The sequence below is a fragment of the Jaculus jaculus genome, chromosome 1, assembly GCF_020740685.1.
Source record: "Jaculus jaculus isolate mJacJac1 chromosome 1, mJacJac1.mat.Y.cur, whole genome shotgun sequence".
Taxonomy (NCBI): Eukaryota; Metazoa; Chordata; class Mammalia; order Rodentia; family Dipodidae; genus Jaculus; species Jaculus jaculus.
In genome coordinates this window covers 227251108-227268986 of record NC_059102.1, presented here as the reverse complement: position 1 = coordinate 227268986, position 17879 = coordinate 227251108, and the positions used below count along the sequence as shown (strand labels likewise).

General features: G+C 47.2%; 1 protein-coding gene across 1 annotated transcript in view; it reads left to right on the top strand.

Moving 5' to 3' along the window:
* Positions 1-17879, top strand: part of Zcchc14 (zinc finger CCHC-type containing 14) — a 67541-nt gene that overhangs the window by 13082 nt on the left and 36580 nt on the right. The window contains exon 2 of the mRNA XM_004666050.2: positions 13932-14055. Coding sequence (XP_004666107.1) covers positions 13932-14055 — 124 coding nt within the window. The remainder of the gene's footprint in view (positions 1-13931; positions 14056-17879) is intronic.

Genomic DNA, 17879 nt, shown 5'->3' with positions numbered 1-17879 from the left:
GGCCTTTGCTTCTATGGGGCCTTTTTTTGTTGTCCCTGTCTGGTGGTAGTGATGCCTCTCGGGTCTGTGAGGAAAGTTCATTGTGAGGAAACTGTGGATCTGTTCCATTCTGAGAATGCTACTGCTCAGCAAGGCTGCGTGTGACCTACTCCCTTCCCAGCCCGTGGTTAGCTGCTATCTCCCTCCAGCACTTCTAGTCACTGCTGGTGCCTATGCATCTCAGAACGTGCGCTGAGATGTGACACAGTTCACAGGCAGGACTGGGTGTCCCCTTCTGGAAGTGAGGGACATCTCCTTGTGCAGCTGTGCTGTCCACTGCCCCCCCCCCGAATTTCCAATCCCATGGGCCTTCTGTGCTCCTCGGATAAGCACAGGAGGCCACCTGGTGCCTGTCCTGTCCAGTCCAAGGTAGACTCTGCAGCCTCTGCTTGCCTTGGTCCTGTTCAGTGAATGAATGGGTTTGCAGAAGGCCTGGGCCGACTACTGGCCGCTGCTAGAATAGCACCAGCTGCATTGGCCATGTGTGTTGGAATGAATATTGCACTCCATGTTCTAGGAGGGGCATTTCTCTCCAGAGGGCAGGGAGTTTGTGCCAACAGGAATGTTAGCCCTTACAAAGCATGAGAAACAGCAGAGAGCCTCAGGTTGGCTGGTGTCTAAGGTCAAAGGGCCATGTAGAGAGGACAGATGAGCTGGTTGTAAACAGCATACCCGTTGAGGTGTTGAGTAGCAGAGGGCCAGCTGGGTGTAAGAGGGCTGCCCTAGAGTCCCCTGGGGATGCTGCCTATCTGCTGAATGAGGGCTGGTCACACCTGTGGGAGGTGGAGCTTGGATCTCTTGACTGAATTTCAGTTCTGATGGATATGGCCCTGCCCTCTCAGTTCACCCTCCTTGTAAGACAGACCCAAAGAGGTGTGGTCCGATCTGGGCAGCATTGCCTGTGTACACGAGGTGCCTGGGAGATTAAGTAGGGTCTTTGGTCCTCTGCATGACAAACCCAGGCCTGTTCCTTTCTTGCTTTGTCCTGGCCACCACTAACTATGCCTGGCACTCTTCCTGCTAACTTCTGTGTGCCTGTCCTCTCTAGCTTCTGCATCCTCATAGGCCACAAAGGGTCATTGAGTTTGCTGGCTGCTGGGGAGGGTCCACCTCAGGCAGTTGAGTATGATATTGGAAACCATATAGTCATTAGTTTGTTTACTATGATTGGCCAATTTCTTTAAACTCCAGTATGAAAGCATGTTACTAAGCCAGGTGCAATGGACATGCCTTGTGGTCCCAGACACTTGAGAGATTGAGGTGGAAGCATTGCTTGAGCCCAGGAGTTTAGAGGTTTGGAGTAGCCTTGGAAACATACTAAAACCTCATTTGAAAGCTGGAGGAAGGGCTTAGTGGTTAAGGTGCTTGCCTGCAAAGCCAAAGGCCCCAGGTTCGATTTCCCCAAGACCCACATAAGCCAGATGCACAAGGAGGCACATGCGTCTGAAGTTCATTTGCATTGGCCAAAGGCCCTGGTGCACCCATTCTCTCTGTCTCAAATAAATAAAATAACCTCCTTTGAGGCCAGGTGTGGTAGCGCACAACACTGGGGAGGCTGAAGGAGGATTGCAGTGAGTTTGAGACCAGCTGGAGCTACAGAGTTCAAGTCAACCTGTGCTAGAGTGAGACCCTACCTCGGGGATGGGAACGGGAGAGGACTCATGAAAGGAAAGAAAGGAAGGAAGGAATCCATCCTGACCAGAACACCCTTTGTAACAGTATAGTGTGTGGTATGTCCTTACTATCACCAGTCCTTTCTACTTGTCCAGCGTGCAGCCCAACACAAAATCATAACCTCGCTTGAAACGTTTGTAGATTGTTCTCATGCAGTCCTGGAGAGTAAATGTAGATGACATTGTCATGTCACAGTACTAAAACTGGAACCCGAGGTTGGGGCATGTTGCACAGAGGTCCCTCCTGCATGCGTGTGTGTGTGTGTGTGTGTCCTCTGATGGACTCTTGTGGCAGTTGTCAGGAACCTCGTACTGTGTGGCAGGCCCCATCATGGGCTGCTCCCTATGGCCCAGCCACTTTGACAGCTATGAAACAACAGTAGACGCCACCTGCTTCCGCTGCCCAGCCAATGTGTGCTCCTGAAAGTACATGGCTTCACTCCATGAGGCTGATGGTTTTACTGTCCTGTTCCTCCTGCCTGGCAAACCTTTGTGCTGTGTAGTTGCAGTCCAGTCAGTGTAGGGCAAAAGTTGTAAAAAAATTAGGCAGCGGGGCCCATCCCTGTCCACAGTGATGGTCCCTCAAGGCCTATCTAAGACCATATAGCAAGAAGGTTGGGTGACAAGGAGTGGGTAGTCACTCTCAGGGGCATCTTCTGAGACATCACATCCTTTATCATATGTTTGTGCAGATATCCTCTTAGCATGGTTTAAAGATTCTTCTGGTCACCAGGAGTCTTTGCATCCCCAAGGCTCCTCCAGCAGGGCTGGCTAAGTTGTGAACAGCCTACCCGTGTGGGATGTGGAGCTGTTCTGTGATGGGGTGTCCTAGGGCCTCAGGCCAGCTGCAGGAGAAGCCTGTACCACTGAGGGAGCCCTCTACTATGATTCTGAGCCATTCATCTTTTCTTTGTCCCTCTCCACCACTCCACTCCCTGTAGAGCCCTCGGGTAAGAAACAGTAAAAGGAATGTTTTTACGTGGAAAAGATTTTTTTTTCTCCTTTTGGTTAGTGTTGGCTTTCACTTGGCTTAAGTCAGCAAATAGCTTCACTATTAAACTATTCTGAGTTTAGAGACACATAATGACTATTTTAGTGAAATGCTTACAAATCAGTTTTCTTTTTGATTTTATATTGACTTAAAGGTATCTAGCAGATGTCACACCTTCCACACAGGCCTGACTGTTGGTTGGTTAGATTATGTTTGGGTGCTAGTTGCTAGTTCTCTTGCCTTGGCTCCCATACTGTTCTTATGCCTAAGGCCTTTCCACTGGGTTTAGTGGCTGGCTTCTCCTGCTAGTTTGGCCCCAGCTCTGCAGCAGTTCTCTGTACTGTCTCATGTGCGCTAAAGTCATCTCCTGAGAATTGGGGGCTTTTGGGATCTTGTTCAGGCAGTCCCCACCCCTCCCACAATCCTTGGATAGTGCCCTGGCACCCAGTCTTACACAAGTGGGTGGTGGGATGTGTCAAATAAAGAGCAACTATGTGTACATTTCTGTACTCTGCATACCTTATAGGAAGGTGTTTATATTTAGATTGAATCTCTCTCTCTCTCTCCTAATTCTAAAAGTAGTAGCTGCTCTTGGTAGGAAAAAAAAAAAGGAAAACAGAATAGTAGAGATTAAACCCCATGCATGGTGGCTCCTGGCTGTCATGTCAGCACGCAGGAGGCTGACATGAACTCATCACTGTCAGTGCAAGGCCAGCCTGAGCTACAAAATAAAAGGCTGCAGATACGGCTTAGCAGTTATGGTGCTTGTCTGCAAAGCCTAGCGACCCAGTTTCAGTTCCCCAGGACCCATGTAAACCAGGTACACAAAGTAGCACATGCACCTAAAGTTCATTTGCAAGAGGCTAGAGGCCCTGGTGTGCCCCCCCCCCGTCTCTATCTGCCCTTCTTTCTCTCTCCCTCCCTTTCTCCCTCCCTTAAATAAATAAGTAAAATATAAAGAACCAGATAGATAAATACATACATAGATGGATGGTTGCTTTATTGATAGGTGATAAGTGCTGCCTTGAGATAAATGCTACTAATATTTTGCATTTTTTTCTTTGTCTTTTTCCAATGCTTGTTTGTAGATATATATTCTCTCATTACTTGCCTGAATTTCCCTCACCTTTTGTTTGCTGAAATTATTTCAAGAGGACTGCAGAGTATGTGATTGTGGACATAAATTTATTTCCATACTAACTACCAATCTACTGCTGGCTGTTTATGTCTCCTTGCATAGACCACTGTAGGTGGCATAGTGCATGAGAAGGGGCAGAGATGTCACTGTAAATTGCAGTTGCGTCCTGCTGACCAGTACTGTGGGTTTATGCTTGCCAGCTGAAGCTGAGGCTGCTGCTACCGTCACTTATGAGCATTGGAACTTCAGAGAATTCGGCTTCACTGAGTTCAGATGATGAAGTGACGTTAAGCTGACACCACAGGTTTTAGAGGAGGTGATGGTTTGTCGTGGTGTAGCCAGACGAGGGGTATGTTGGAAGGAGAGACACCCTGGATTCCAGCACAGGGATTCTGACACTGGGCAGCTGTTGGGAGCTCTGTCCAGTCCCAGGATGGAGGCCCAGGAGTGTGGAGAAGGCTGTAAACTGCAGAGGTCGTGGCTTGCATCCCTCCTATGTGCTTGATGTCACTGCATTGTCTGTATCTGTCCTTCAGTCTGTTAAACTGCCTTTCTAGCCCTGTAGTGTGTGCCACAGTGGTGATAATAATATCAAATGGCCTCTGGTTTGGCTAGCTCTATGAATGCATTTTAATAATTGCAAAAGCCCTGTAAACTAGCCGTTGCCATTGTCTATTTCACAGTAGAAGAGGTTGAGGGCAGAGCAAGACAAAGTCCCCTGACCCATTCCCCCAGCAAGCAAGGGGCTTGTGCTGCCAGCCATGTCTGTGGCTGCTGCCCTGTGGTAGGTGGGCTCTGCTCTGTGCTGTGCAGTCCCTCTTCCTCTTCTAACTTTCCCTTCCTTTCTTCCTCCCCTTTCTTTCTTTCTTTCTTCCTATCTTTTTCTTCTTTCCTTTTTTTTTGGTTTTTCGAGGTAGGGTCTCACTCTGGCTCAGGCTGACCTGGAATTCACTATGTAGTCTCAGGGTGGCCTCGAACTCACGGCGATCCTCCTACCTCTGCCTCCCTAGTGCTGGGATTAAAGGCGTGCGCCACCACGCCCGGCTTTTCTTTCCTTATTTTTATAGAGACATTGTCTCACTATGTAGCCCAGGCTGGCTTAGAATTTAGTCTCCTGCCTCCAGCTCCAGAATTCTAAGATCACATTCATGTGCCATGATGCTGGCTGGCCCCCTTGATTCCATTCCCACCAGCTCCGGTCTCTCCATTGTAGGGCCAAGCATCTCTACTTGGCTCTGCTTCCTGCTTCACGTGTTCTTGGAGAAAGCATTAGGGCTGCTATCCAGTTTTTCTCATGCATAACAATGACTGCAAAACTGATGAGTTCACAAGATAGTGAATGAGTAGGGCTGGAGAGATGGCCTAGCGGTTAAGCGCTTGCCTGTGAAGCCTAAGGACCCCGGTTCGAGGCTCGGTTCCCCAGGGGGCGCACGCGTCTGGAGTTTGTTTGCAGAGGCTGGAAGCCCTGGCGCGCCCATTCTCTCTCTCTCCCTCTGTCTGTCTTTCTCTCTGTGTCTGTCGCTGTCAAATAAATTAAAAAAAAAATAGTGAATGAGTGGACTTCTTTTCAAGCCTGCTCATTACTTCACCTTTCCTGGCCTCTTGAATTCACCTCCGACACTAAGTTTGCACCTGGCCTTGAAGCTTTCATCTTAACAACCTCTCCAGCGCAGCCCCTGGCTTCCTCGCCCCCCTTATTTTTCCTGATTCAGTGGATGCTGAGGAGCTCTTTGTGGTCCCAGCATTCACATTGTTCCATGGGAATTCAGGCTGTTACCCATCCAGCCCTCAGACTTTGTGGAGATGAGTAAGAGCAGGGCAAGAAAGCTACAGAGGGAGAGCCTCAGTGTGGGCATCCAGCAGTGGAAGCTGGTTGTCCCCTCATGGGGAAGTGCTGCTAGCCTTCCTTCTACATGCCAGCTTGGCTGCCAGACCATGGATGAGGGTGTGGCCAGGTGAGGTCAGCCCCATCCCTGAGTGCTAGCTCTCAGCCATGGGGTGGGGACTGGCCACAGTGTTGTTTTCTCTAGCCAGTAGCTGAAATTCAGTGTTTCTTACCTGTTGAAGTCAGCTTCAAGTTGCAGTCAGAAAACACCCAACAAAGAGCAGCTTGTAGGGGGAAAGGGTTTATTTTCATTTTGGCTTACAGACTCAAGGGGAAGCTCCATGATGGTAGGAGAAAATGATGGCATGAGCAGAGGGTGGACATCACCTCCTGGCCAACATCAGGTGGACAACAGCAGCAGGAAAGTGTCCAACACTACTAAGGGGAAGCTGGCTGTAACACTCATAAGCCCACCCAAACAATACACTACCTTCAGGAGGCTCCAGTTCCCAAATTGTCACCAGCTGAGGACCTAGCATTCGGAGCACATAAATTTATGGGGGACACCTGAATTAAACCACTGCATTTCATCCCCAGCCCTCATAAACTGGTAACCATCCATGATGTAAAATGCCATACATTCAGTCCCAACTCTTTTTGGGAGGGGTGTTGAGGTAGAGTCTCATTTTAGCCCAAGCTGACTTGGAATTCACTATGTAGTCTCAGCAGTCTTCCTACCTCTGCCTCCCAAGGGCTGGGATTAAAGGTGTGTGCCACCATGCCCCACCTGGCTCAGTCCAACTTTAAAAGTCCCGATAGTTTTATCAGTCCCAATGCTGTTCAAACATTGCCATAGTCCAAGGTCTTTTAACTGAGCCATAATACTAAAAAAAGACCATAATGGTGCTGGAGAGATGGCTCAGTGGTTAAGGTACTTTCCTGCAAAGCCTGATTGCCTGGATTTGATTCCCTAGCACCCATGTAAGGCCAGATGCACAAAGTGGTGCTTATATTTGGAGTTTGCTTGCAGTGGCTGGAGGCCCTAGCATGCCCATTCTGTTTCTTCTCTCTCTCCTCATCTCTGCTTGCAGATAAAACATAATTTTTTTTTTTAACCATAGTGGGGACTGGAGAGATGGCTTAGTGGTCAAGACACTTGCCTGAAAATCCTGAGGACCCAGGTTCGATTCTCCAGGTCCCACGTAAGCCAGATAAACAAGGTGGCGCATGTGCCTAGAGTTTGTTTGCAGCATCTAGAAGCCCTGGCATGCCCATTCTCTCTCTCTCTGTCTACCCCTCTCTCTCTCTCTTTCTCAAATAATAATAATAATAAAATGGAGGGGGTAGAGATTGACTTAGCAGTTAAGGTGCTTGCCTGCAAAGTCTAAGAACTCATATCTGTATCTCCAAGTCCCATGTAAGACATGCGCACAGTGACACAAGCATGCGGTGTTGCACATACACACATGTGAGCCCACACATCTGGAGTTCATTTTCAGGGGCTGAAGGCCCTGTCGTACCCATTCTCTCTCTGTCACTCTGTCTCTCTGTCTCTCTCTCACACATACACACACACACAAACCATAATGGATCACTTATTGGCCATTGACTAAGATCAAGAACTGTAAGCCATAATGGCACAGAATAAACACATTTATGCTGTTAAAGATAATATTGGGTATAACAAGGAAAAAGTCGAACCAATCCAAGATTTAAGACAACAGGTCAAACATCAAGCCCAGTAACCCTAACCAATGACAGTTCTCTGGAGTTCCAATTTTGCCTCTTCAGCTATGGCACTCGCAGTCATGGAAAACATTGGTGCTGCAGCTCTCCCTGGCTGCCATCCCATTGTCCTGGCATCTCTGTAGGGTCTCCACTATACCCCACATTTCATCCTCGTGGCTCCATCAGCTCTCCACACAGGTAATTCAGCAATCCTGCTTCACACTGCCCATGGCCATTTCCAAAATACAAACTGTTGCAAATTCAGTGACCTTCATTTTCCTGTGTTGTTATACTTCATAATACCAGGTGGGCTACCAACTTGTTAGTCCAAAGGGGAATAAAGCAGGCTTTGAAGAACAGGGCACTCCTTCACCATTCAGGCCCAATCTCAGTGGCTTTAATCTCAAAAATCTGCAGCTGAATGGACAACAGTTTGAGTCCACAAATTTCATTTCTTTCTGTGCTGTATCCATCTGCTCACACCAGTCCATTTTTATACAATGCAACCCTGCACAACTTCTCAGGACACAGCCATAACCACAAGCCTCTCACACAAACTGCTTTTAGCCCAGTCTGGACTTACTTTCTTCTCTTCATAAGCCAAACCCCACAGTCCATAGTTCTTACTGCATTCAAGTCTTTCAACTCAGACCAGAATAGTCCATCAAGCTGTACTTACAGCTCTGCAAGGCATCTCTTAGGACAAGGTTTCAAATCCTTTCACATTCCTCCTACAAGTCAGTCCCAAAAGGCCAAAAGCCAAAAAGTCACACAGTCAGGTCTAGCAGCAATGACCCCATTTCTTGGTACCAATTTTACTGTTGCCATCAGCTTCGCATTACTGTCAGAAAACACCCAACAAAGAGCAGCTATGGGAGGAAAGGGTTTATTTTGGCTTAGTCTTGAGGGGAAGCTCTATGATGGCAGGGGAAAATGATTTCATGTGCAGAGGGTGGAATCATTTCTTGGCCCACATCACATGGACAAGGGCAGCAGGAGGGTGTGCCAAACTGGCAAGATGAAGCTGGCTACAACACCCATAAGCCCACCCCCAACAAAATACACTGCCTCCAGGGCTGGAGAGATGGCTTAGAGGTTAAGCGCTTGCCTGTGAAGCCTAAGGACCCTGGTTAGAGGCTCAATTCTCCAGGTCCCACATAAGCCAGATGCACAAGGGGTCACATGTATCTGGAGTTCGTTTGCAGTGGCTGGAGGCCCCTGGTGCACCCATTCTCTATCTATATGCCCCTCCCTCTTCCCCCCCACCCCCCGTCACTCTCAAATAAATAAAAATAAACAAAAATTTTTTAAAAATACACTGCCACCAGGAGGCTCCAATTCCCAAATTGCCACCAGCTGGGGACCTGGCATTCAGCACATACGTTTGTGGGGGACACCTGAATCACAGTACCACAGTGAAAGCAGACAGTAACCGTGGCAGACCCTGTACCTTTGTCACCAGTGCGATCACAGGAATTTCAGACTCCCTTATGCTCTGCTTTCATGTGGTCAGAGTCACTAAGTGGACCTGAGAAGCTTGCTGGTCGTAGTGTAATTTGTAATTTGGCTTTGCTTCTCTCAGCTTGTGTCACCAGGCCACTAGAGGGTGGTTGGCATAGTACTTGGGAAGTCTCTTACTCTAGCAGCTTGCTACTACTTCCCAAATTAGAGGAAAGGCACCAGGCTGGGGGAGGCCCAGGCTCTTTTAGGTCAGCTTGTCTGCGTAGTCCATCAGATTGTATGTGAGCCTGTCCCATTCGAAAATGGAATTGGTGCTGCAGTGATGGCTCAGCAGTGAAAGGCACTTGCTTGAAAGCCTGATGGGCCCAGGTTTGAGACCCCAGTTCCAGCTTAGAGCCAGATGCACAAAATGGTGCACGCATCTGGAGTTTATTTGCTGCAGTAAAAGGCTTTGGTGTGCCCATGTTTACTCTGCCTCTGTAAGTGTTGTACTGGAGAGATGGCCTGCAAAGCCTAAGGACCTGTTCCCAGTTTCCATGTAAAGCCAGATGCACAGAGTGGTGCGTGTACCTGGAGTCCATTTGCAGTAGCTGGAGGCCCTGGTGCGCCCATTCTCCCTGAGCTGGGCCAGTAAGTATCTGGAAGCTGGTCAGGAACACATGATCATAGGTCCACCCCAAACCAGAGTCAAAACCTGTGTTTCCCTCATTCTGTGAAAGCCTTTTTTTGTTGTTTTGTTTTTGTTAGTCGTAGGGAATGAATCTTGGGCCTTGAATGTGCTAGGCAAGCACTCAGTGAAGTAGGAATTCCTAGTCCACGTTTTACTCTTAATGTTTTGAGGTCGGCTGTCAATAAGTTGTCCAGGCCAGCCTTGATCGTGCTTTGTGGCCTTCGCTGGCTTTGAACCGCCTCCTGTTTCAGCCTCCCAAATAGCTGGGATTCTAAGCCAAGGTTACCAAGCCAGTGAAGAGTGGGTCTGGGCAGACAGAATGGCATGTCTACCGTGGTCCCCATGGGCAAGAGTGAGGAGTGGGGCCAGGAAGATGGAATATAGCACGTTCATCTGGATACCTGTGGACCAGGAGTGATTCGTGCTGGTCCTAGAGAGGCTGGTCAGGATGGTAAAAGGGCACTTAGCTGGACAGCTGGTCATTTACTCGGAAATACGAAGCTTCACTCAGAGTGTCAGGAGAAGCTGGGAGATGGGGAGTCAGGCTTTGTGGGCAGGCCTTGCGCAGGAGCGGAAGGCTACATTTGCACATCAGCCGGGACTGGAGCTCTTCAGAGCATGAGTCAGAGAGCATCTGAGTCGAACTGTGCATCACGTGGACAAATTAACCAAAAATAACCCAAAACAGCATTTCTGGGAAGCGCAATTGAAGGCAGCCTTCAGTGTAAACAAAGGAGCAAAGTAGAGAAACTGGTTGGGAAGGGTGAACAGTTGGAAAACCAGACAAATGCTGTTGGGGGAGAAACAGTGACACAAACAATTTGGTATCAGGATTACCATTTTTAAAGCATGTTTTTCCCTGCACAAATGTCAGATGCCACATATGTGCTTTGATTGGGTAGCTCACAGCTTTGCCCTGGGCTGGTAGTGGCCTGGAAATGCAGCCTACAACTTTTCCTGTCTGGGCATAGAAGTGCTTCCTGTCGGCTTTTAGTGAGAGTCGCAGTGCTGTGAGAGGCCGCCTTCCCTGTGGTCAGCCTGGGGTCTTGGTGCCACGGACTCAACAAGTCCCAGCCCTGCAGGACTTCTCTGGCTGGGCACGTGGGACCCTGGTGAGGAGCCACTGTGCTAGCCCAACTCCGGCTTGTCAGCGTGCACCTTTGCTCTGCAGGCTGGAGGTCTGGAACTGTTCTTTGTTTATAGCTGTCTAGGTGGTACAGACTGCTGGAAGCTTTGCCACTGACCAGTCTCCCCCAGCCCCCATAGCTGCCCAAGACAACCCCCTCTTTTTGGGACCAGGACATAAAATCTGCCTCAAAGTAGGCAGGAGGGATTGCTCAATGGTTAAAGCTCTTGCTTGTAAAGCCAGATACACAAAGTGGCACATACATTTGGAGTTTGTTTGCAATGGCTGGAGGTCTTGATGTGTCCATTCTCCCTCCCCCCCCCCCCCCCAGGCTTACAAGTAAATAAATAGAATTTTTTTTTCTTAAAGTGGGCAGGAAAATCAGAAGCTGTGATGTGCCACAGTAGCTGATGGCCATGTAGTTAAAGGTTACTGCCTTCCTTAGCTGCTCTCAAAGTCATGTTTGCTACTGGGAGCTAAAGAATCTTTTCTGAGTAAGGCCACATCTTTTATATTCTTGTCCTATTACGTTATTTGGTAGAGAAAAGACTTCATTTAAAAAATTTTTTTTCCTGCTTTTAGATGGTGAAAGACACTGCTAATTTGGAGGCAAACCACTCAAATTTAGTTCTATTGCAAATATAAGGAAATACAAAGTTTTAACATCTGGTTGTTTTGAGATAGGCTCTTGCTCTGTAGTCAGTGTTAATCTGGAACTCTTTCAATCATCCTGCCTCTGCTTCTAATGTGGGGATTAAAAATTTAACCTTTGGCTGGGCATAATGGCACACACCTTTAATCCCAGCACTCAGGAGGCAGAGGTATGAGGATCAGTGTGAGTTCAAGGCCACCCTGAGATGACAGAGTGCATTCCAGGTCAGCCTGGACTAGTGTGAGACCCTACCTCGAAAAAAAAAAACTTTGGGTCAAGAAAATGGCTCCATGGTTAAAGACGCGTGCTTGCAAAGTCTGTTGGCCTGAGTTTGATTTTAAAACAGCCATGTAAAGCTAGATGGAAAGTGGCACATGTATCTAGTTCATTTGCAGCAGCAGGAGACACTAGTGTGCCCCCCCCCACATATACAAAGGCAGAATTCTTTTTTGTAATTCAAACCACTAAAAGCTTTATTTTTCCAAATACAAATCAAATCAATTAAAATATACAACTTCTAAACTTCATTGTGCTTATGCATTTTAATTTGAAGTAGTGGGTATTTGCTAATTGAGTTTAGGATCGTCAGGAAACCCTAGCAAGTTTACCTGAAGCAAAAAATTGTAAATGAACAATATCTGAGTATCATGTTGCTTAGTCAGTGCACATTGAGAAGAATGCTCATATCAAGAGGTCAAATTAGTTACTTATGCTTCACATTTTTCCCTCCAGTTTTGTACCCACTACTTCCAATGCTTGAATTTTGTATATTAGCCAAGTGAACTGAATTGCTATCAACATTTATCAGCTAGAAGACACTCTTAACCAAGACTATGTTTAAATTTTTTTTAATTTAAAGGATTTTTTAAAATTAACTTCTTGGTAATATTAGCCAGTAAATTGTCTTTCTTGGAGAGTTCTGAGTGACTAAGATTCATTTTCTCAAATTCTGTGAGGGTCCACATGGGCTTACCTGTGGTGTGCTGTTTTCAGAGGCATCAGCTGAAGCTCTGCCAGGCACCTCTGTGTAGAGTGAATCTTTCGCCTTCAACATTACCAGGCTTCTTCTCCTCAGATGACTGACAAGCTGGATGGTGGCCTGAACCCTCCCTTATTCTGTCTCAGAAGCCTCTCAGGCCACTGGGCACAGCCAGTGACCTCACCTGCCAACAGGTGACAGTAAGAAATCTCTGGAACACAGGTCAAAGAGGCTAATGTCACTCAAGTTATAAGGTGCCCACTGCTTAGATTAGAATTATGGCCAAATACAGGTGGTTGGTCTAGGGAGATGGCTAAGTGGTTAAAGATGCTTGATTGCAGTTGGACATGGTGGCACACGCCTTTAATCCCAGCACTTGGAAGGCAGAGGTAGATGGATCACCAGGAGTGTGAGGTTGCCCAGAGACTACATAGTGAATTCCAGGTCAGCCTAAGCTAGGGTGAGACCCTGCCTCGAAAAATGGAAAAAAAAAAAAAAAAAAAGAAGAAGAAGAAGCTTGCTTGCAAAAGTAGGTGCTATTTTCACAAATGCCCCCTCACCCCGACTCCACACTCAATTTACTGTTGCTCAGTCTTGGAGGTTTTTGTGTTCATTTTGTTTTTTGTTACCAAATTTTAAAATCTTAGGCCCTTTTCTAATAGTTAACATTTTGCAATCTGTTAAAGTGAGACTGAAGTGAGAGCATTGCCAACTCTTTTGGTTGTTTTGTTTTTGAGGTAGGGTCTTGCTCTGTAGCCTAGGCTGACCTGGAATTCACTGTGTAGTCTCAGGGTGGCCTCCAACTCAAAGCAGTCCACCTACCTCTGCCTCCCCAGTGCTGGTATTAAAGGCATGTGCCACCACACCTGGCTAGATTGCTAATTTTTATTCTGAATTATTTTGGTTGTAAAGATTTTAAATACTTGGCTACGACCAAGTGTAATTTCAAATACTGATAAGGGGAAAGTGAAAGTTGCTGTAGCCTCCCCATTCCTAGAGCCAGTTAGGAGCTGACCAGTGCTCATGGGCAGGATTCTTTCTGTTTATGTCCACATAAGCACTATCTCCTTCCAGCCAGGAAGTGCAGGGGATTGGGCTGGGGTCACAGTCCATCTGTGGTATCTTGTGGTGTATGCTATCAGGTCTCTGCTATTAGATAGTAAGGTATTTTGGGGTTTTCAGTGTTGTAAACACTCTGCCTCCCCCCAGTAGGACTCTTCCTGTGTAAAAACTATGTGATAAATTCCTAGAAATACATCGCAGTATGACTCTTGAGTGCTGCTCAGACTGCATCCAAATGATGCAGTTGTATTCTGGGTTTTACTGCTTAGTTTTATGATTTGAGATTTATCAGCACACTGATTTTCTAGGAAAGTGTTTAATTTAAAGAAATAGAATAATTGGGCTTAGCCTCAAATGAAGGCATGTGATTCATGACAAGGCTAATGGCCCTCCTGTTTTGCCTGATAGACCCAACCCCAGGTGAAAGTCTCGGGATGTTTGTAGGCTTCTGGGATCAGGCGTAGACTAGTGTCATTTCTCTCTCTCAGGAAGTGTGTTATAATGGTAGAAATCTGAAAAACAAGGTGTATGTGCACACCTTTGGAATGATAGTGCGACAGTAAGAGGATGATGTTTTGTCCCCTCAGATGGCACCAAGAACTGAGGCCCCCGTCAGCAGCGTCAGCAACAGCTTGGAGAAGGCACTGCACACATCGGCACATTCCACGGAGGAGTCGCTGCCCAAGAGGCCTTTGGGAAAGCATGGCAAAGGTGGGTCACATTGGGTCTCAGCGGGAAGTGCCACCCCCAGGGTGAGATGAAACGGCACAGAGCATGGAACTATGAACTGTTGGGCAGTATGAGTATGTCCTGAGACATGCTCAGATGGTGGTATTGTCTTTCTGATTCTTAAGGAAAGTGAATACATCTTGACAGTCTCAAATATGAATGTTTGTGGGCTGGAGAGATGACTCAGTACTTAAGGTGCTTGCCCACAAAGCCTGATGACCCAGGTTCAATTCCCCAGTACCACATAAAGTCAGATGCACAAAGAGGCACATGTGTCTGGAGTTCATTTGCAGCAGCTGGAGGCCCTGGCATGCCCATTCTCCCCCCCCCCCTCTGCTTGCAAATAAGTCAAATATTTTTTTTTAAAAATGAAAGTTTGTTAAGGGAATCTACTTTCAGATATCAAAATAAATATCAAAATCTCAAATATCGGTATTTGTTATGGGGTGAAAAGAAGGGTAACTTCCTCTGTTCCTCACACCAGAACAAGACCTAGACTCTGCAGCATCCTGGTCCATAGAATACAATGGTCCTCTGAATGGGCACCCAAAGCAAAGCATATTCCATGGTAATGTGGTGGGTGCTCCCATGTACATTGACATGGAGAGGCTGGAGAACAGCTCCTGCTACTAATGAAAGTCTTCCCTTGCTGTAGTTGGTGGGATGAGCTAGGAAAGGCAGGCCTTCCTCTAAGCCCTTCTGTCCTCTTGGCTCTCTGCGGGTCTGACTGGTAGTCTAGAGTCAGAAAAGTGAATAATTTTAAATTTTAAATTGGACTTTAGGGGAATGAAGGTGATTGGTAGGACTAGATGATTAAATAAACAAGGGCTGGAGAGATACCTTAATGGTTAAGATACTTGACTGCAAAGCCAAAGGACCTTGGTTCCATTCCCTAGGACCCACGTTAGCCAGATGCACAAGGTGGTGCATGCGACTGGAGTTCATTTGCAGTGGCTGATCTCTCTCTCTCCCTCTCTTTCTCGCTCACTTGCTCAATAAATAAATAAACGAAATAGTAAAAAAATAAAATAATTGAAAAAATAAAACTTTTTAAAGAAAACCACACAAACAAAAACTCCACTGCTCTTAAGCACGTGTCGTTGGGAAGAGGGAAGTAGGCATGTTCTTAATGGGTCATGCACATGTCACAAAGCAGTTGGTTTCCCTTTGTTATTTACAGGTACATCAGTCTTATCTGTTGCAGCTTGGGCTGTTGGAAGTCAGGAAGCACAGTGTCTTGTCCTCTGCCTTTCTCTGCCTCCTTATAACCCTAAGCATTGTGTCTCACAGTTGCATCTAATACTGTGGGGTTTTTGCTGTAGCCCAGGCTGATCTGGAATTTGCTATGTAGTCTCAGGGTGGCCTTGAACTCACGGTGATCCTCCTACCTCTGCCTCCCAAGTGCTGGGATTAAAGGAATATGCCCAACACACAGAGAATGGGTACACCAGGGCCCCCAGCCACTGCAGACAAACTCCAGACACATGTATCACCTTGTGCATCTAGCTTATGTGGGTCCTGGTGAATTGAACCTGCGTCCTTTGACTTTGCAGGCAAACGCCTTAACCTCTAAGCCATTTCCCCAGCCCTTTATTTTTATTTATTTATTTATTAGAGAAAAAGAAAGGGAGAGAATGGGTGCGCCAGGGCCTCCAGCCACTGCAAACTAATGCCAGACACATGAGCTACCTTGTGCATCTGGCTCACGTGGGTACTAGGAAACTGAACCTGAATCCTCAGGCTTCACAGGCAAGCACCTTAAATACTAAGCCATCTCTCCAGCATTTTTGTTTGTTTGTTTTGTTTTTCAAGGTAGGGTCTCACTCTAGCCCAGGCTGAATGGCTGTGCTGTTATCACCTTGGGGCATCTTCTGCTCTGGCTTGGTCACACCTGGGGCACGGGCCTGTGTCTGGAAGCACACCCTGGTGTGAGAACAGTGGGAAGCATGTTGCCCTATCCATCTCTGACTGTAAGGTGGTGTTACATGTTCCCAGGACACTGTCCCTTGGTTGACTGTCATCTGCACTGGTTACCCAAGTAATGCAGGGGCTGTGCAGGCCCAGAATGGAGAGGTGGCCGCAGGGAGTGCGGCTTCTTTTGTCTCCAGGCAGTGTGGGCTGCAGCCTGTGCCGTACATTTGCTCTCAAGGCATGATGAAGGTCTTACCTTGTCTTTGTGCCACTGTGTTATATATGTGCTTTGATGCCCAGAGAGCCAGAGGCTGAGGCAGCAGTGTTGCCAGCTGTGGCCGTGCATATTTGAGAGGCTGGCCTGGAGTAAGACCATATTGTCCACTTTGTCTTCTGTAAAACCACAGCATCTCCAGCAGTCAGTCCAGACAGCAAGTGTCTGTTCTGTCCAGAATCTGGTAAGCAGACCAGCCTGATGTGATTAGTCTCCCCTGTACATCTCTCTTGGTTGGGCATTGCCCTTTAGAAAGCCTGAAGCCACCCTAGGCTATGCAGTTTAGGACTATAAACTCCTTTCCTTGTCTTTTCTGTGTCCCACTTCATTTTTTTTTTTTTTTTTTTTTTGTTTTGTTTTGAGTTTTCAAGGTAAGATCTCACTCTAGCCCAGGCTGACCTGGAATTCACTATGGAGTCTCAGGGTGGCCTTGAACTCATGGTGATCCTCCTACCTCTGCCTCCCGAGTGCTGGGATTAAAGGCGTGTGCCACCACGCCTGGTACCCACTTCTATTTTTTATATATACATATATACAAATTAGGAATTCACCTAGTTTGTTTACTTTTTTTTTTCTGGTTTTTGATTTTTTGAGGTTGGGTCTCATTCTGACCTGGAATTCAGTATGTAGTCTCAGTCTCAAACTTATGGCGATCCTCCTACCTCTGCCTTCTGAGTGCTGGGTTTAAAGGTGTGTGCCACCATGACCAGCTTATTTATTTACTTTTTACTTAAGAGAGGGAGAGAAAGAGGCAGAAAGAGAAAATGAGCACAGCAGGGCCTCTAGCCACTGTAAGTGAACTACAGACACAGGGACCACCTGTGCATCTGGTTTATGTGGGTACTGGGGAATTGAAGCTGGGTCCTCAGGCTTTGCAGACAAACGCCTTAACCACTAAGCCATGTCCACATCCCTCCCACTCCTATTTCAGTTTTTCTCTGCTTTCTTGGAAGTCTTACGCGGTTATAGCTTAGCTTATTATGTGGCCAGACATTTAAATTTCTTCCTGAGAAAGTGTAGGGAGCTACAGTTAAAGGGTGTCCAGTGCAGCTTTTGCCAGGCAGCATTCCCCATCCATCACACAAACCAGCTGTTAGGGTCACAGTTAACCCTAGGAGCATTTGATCAGACTCATTCACTTCTAGCATCATCTCAGGACGACATTAGTGCCCCGATTTACAGGTGAGCTGGGGCACAAACAGAGCCAGTGCTCTGAGCTGCTATGCAGGGCTGAGGAGAGTAAACAGAGGGAACGTGGCAAAGTGCCTGTCCCTGGGCCACTCGCTGTGAGAGTGCTCCAGCGTCCCAGTGCAGGAGCAGTAGTGCAGGGACTCGAGTGTGCCCAGCATGTGGCCACCCGCCACGGGACTGGCTCACTCCAGGTCCTCCGTCCTTCTGTAGTTGGGCAAAGCCTAACCACCCAGGTTTGAGTCCCCAGTACTCATGTAAGCCAGATATACAAGATGGCACATGTGTCTGGAGTTTGTTTGCAATGGTTAGAGGCCCTGGTGCACCCATATTCATTCATTCTCTCTCTCAATCGATCGATAGATAGATAGAGATATCTGCTTCTCTCTGTCTTTTTCTTTCTTTCTCAAATAAATAAATTAACTGCAGGTTG